Below are 2601 nucleotides of genomic sequence, written 5' to 3'. Positions count from 1 at the left end.
CCCCGCGGAAGGGAGGGCGGCGGGGAGGGGGTCCCCCTCTTTGCCAGGCGGGCATTAATGGTGTCGGTTTGCCTCCCCCCCCCTCCCCCCAATATCCCCCCTTTCCCAGGTGAAAATTTGGTTTCAGAATAAAAGGTCCAAGATCAAGAAGATCATGAAGAACGGGGAGATGCCCCCCGAGCACAGCCCCAGCTCCAGCGACCCCATGGCCTGCAATTCCCCGCAGTCGCCGGCGGTTTGGGAACCCCAGGGCTCGTCCCGCACCCTCAGCCACCCTGCCCACGCACACCCGCACCCGCCCACCTCCAACCCGGCCCCCGCATCCAGCTACCTGGAGAGCTCGGCATCCTGGTACCCCGCTGCCTCCTCCATCAACTCCCACCTCCAGCCCCACGGCTCCCTACAGCACCCGTTAGCGCTGGCCTCTGGGACGATTTATTAAGAGCCTGACCCTTTATTATTATTATTATTATTATTTTATTTTATTTTTTTTAAAATTTTTTTTGTTTCGTTGTTGTCGTTGCTCCTTGGACTCCTGTGTTTTACTGTTAAGGAATAATACCGAAAGGAATGCGTACGGGGGATTTTTAAAAAGGGAAAAAGAAACAAACAAACAAAAAAGATTAAAAATGTGTAAAGCTTGTGCATGTAACTTATTGCATTTCAAAGGATACCCCTTTTTTTATACAATACGGACATTTTTTTGGCTCAGCTGTGGACACTATCAATGGTGCCTTGAAATCTATGACCTCAACTTTTCCAGAGACTTTTTTTCAATGTTATTTTAACCCTGTAAATAATTGTAGATAGAGGAATTAAACTGTATATTCTGAATAAAATAAAATTATTTCGACCACGAGAAACGTTTCCAAATTACCCCTTCTTCTATTAATAAGAGGAGGAAAAAAAAAAACCCCAAACGTATATATATGTATAACAATGCCAATTTGCTTGAAGAGAGGGATTTTTTTGGAGGGGCCCGATGCTGGGAGCTCCCATTCTGTGGCCGGGCCGGGCCGGGCCGGGCCGTGCCACCGCAGCCCGGGTGTGTTGGCGAGGATGTGACCTTTGTAGGTGGCCACGGGCGAGCCGAGGGGCGGCGGATGATGCTCCCTCCCCGCTGGAAAAAAAAAGGAAAAAAAAAAAGAAAAAAGAAAAAGGAAAAAAAAAAAAAAGAAAAAGAAAAAGGAAAAAGGAAAAAAAAAAAGGGAGGCTTTTGCAAGACGGCGTAGACCTTGTGGCAGAGTGATTTAAGCCGAAGCGAAAGCTGCCCATCCCAAGGCCAGAAAGCGAATCTCTCGCCTTTAAGCCGCCCCGAATCCTTTCCCGAGAGCAATTAGCGCGGAGAGCCGCGCGCTCCGCGGCCCATCGCGCTGCGCTAATTACACAAATGACGTTTCCGTCAAAGGGAGCCGCTAAATGGGAGAAAAAAAAGGATAAAACGAGGGTCTCTCTCCCCTTGTTTCTCCTAAAAGCGGCCCCGGGTGCAGGAGGGACCGTGCGGAGGGACCGGCTTTTGGGGGTTTTTCTCTCTCTGATCCGCCGGGCGGCCGCGGAGCGCTGCGCAGGGGCGCGGAGCCCTCGCGTAGGCACAGGCACCGAGCCTGTCCCCCCCGCTCCCCTCTCCCAGCAGGAACACCGGGTTTTCCCCGCCAGCAACCCCACGGCGGAACACGTTCCCGCGGGGCTCCCCCCCCCGCTTCTTCTTCCCCTCTCCCCGGTCGTCACGGGGGGGGGAAAAGGGGGGGGAAAAAGGGGGATCCGCGTTGGGAATTCGGGGCCGTGGGGGGTAAGGTGTCAGCAGTGATTGTGACAAAGGCGTCGCCTGAAGGATCCCCCCTCCCCAGATAAAAAATATCTTTTTACCGACGCCCCCCTGTCACCCGTGGCTGGCGGGGAGGGGGATGACAGAGCGGAGGGGGGGGACACACTCCTGTCCTGGGGGTCACTTACCTGTCTCCAGCCTTCCCCCCATTCCCCCCCCGCCTCCTTCCTTCCTTCCTTCTCCCTCCGCTCCCGCCTGCCGTGTTTTCCGCGGGTGCGTGAGCGTGAGCGCGTGTGCGGGGCGCGCGTGTTTTCTCCCCAAAGCCGAGCAGCCCCGGGTGGCCGTTTTGTAACAGGTTTGGGGGTTGGCACTACAATAATAGACCAGTTTGTTGGGTAAAGCTGCTCCCTTGCGCGCCGCGGAAGGGTGCGTGGGTGCCGGAGACAGGGCGGCGGGGGCCGCCGGCGGCTGCTCCCCCCCCTTTCCACCACCACCATCCCCCCCCGCTACCGGGCAGCCCCGCATCCTCCCCGCGGCTCCGGGGACCGGCTCCTACCCGTTTCACCCCCGAGATTTTGGGGGCTTTCTGCTGAAAACCTCGGCTTTGTCTCTCCCGATAACTTCCACCCCGCGCAAAACACCAAACCAAACCAAACAAAAGCTCGACCTTTTAATTTTCCTCCCTTCTTTTCCTCTTTTCCTTTTAGACAAGCGTTAATTTATTTTTATTTTTTTTCCTTTTAACCTGCAGTAAGAGATTCTCCCCTCCCCCGAGGTCCCTTCCCTTTGCAGAGAAGGGAGGTGGAAAATCTTATTTCCCAGGGTTTTTGAGGAGC

At 54.8% G+C, this 2601-nt stretch overlaps 1 protein-coding gene across 1 annotated transcript in view; it reads left to right on the top strand.

The window, feature by feature from the left end:
- DLX5 (distal-less homeobox 5) overlaps positions 1–594 on the top strand; it is a gene marked incomplete at its 5' end in the record, with an annotated part of 878 nt that extends 284 nt beyond the window's left edge. Inside the window, one exon of the mRNA XM_014940236.1 lies at positions 102–594. Within this exon, the coding sequence (XP_014795722.1) occupies positions 102–442 (341 nt within the window). The remainder of the gene's footprint in view (positions 1–101) is intronic.
- Positions 595–2601: the final 2007 nt, after the last annotated feature.

This window comes from Calidris pugnax, unplaced genomic scaffold (genome assembly GCF_001431845.1).
Source record: "Calidris pugnax isolate Ruff unplaced genomic scaffold, ASM143184v1 scaffold76, whole genome shotgun sequence".
NCBI classification, from domain to species: domain Eukaryota; kingdom Metazoa; phylum Chordata; class Aves; order Charadriiformes; family Scolopacidae; genus Calidris; species Calidris pugnax.
This window is presented reverse-complemented; position numbering and strand designations above follow the sequence as displayed.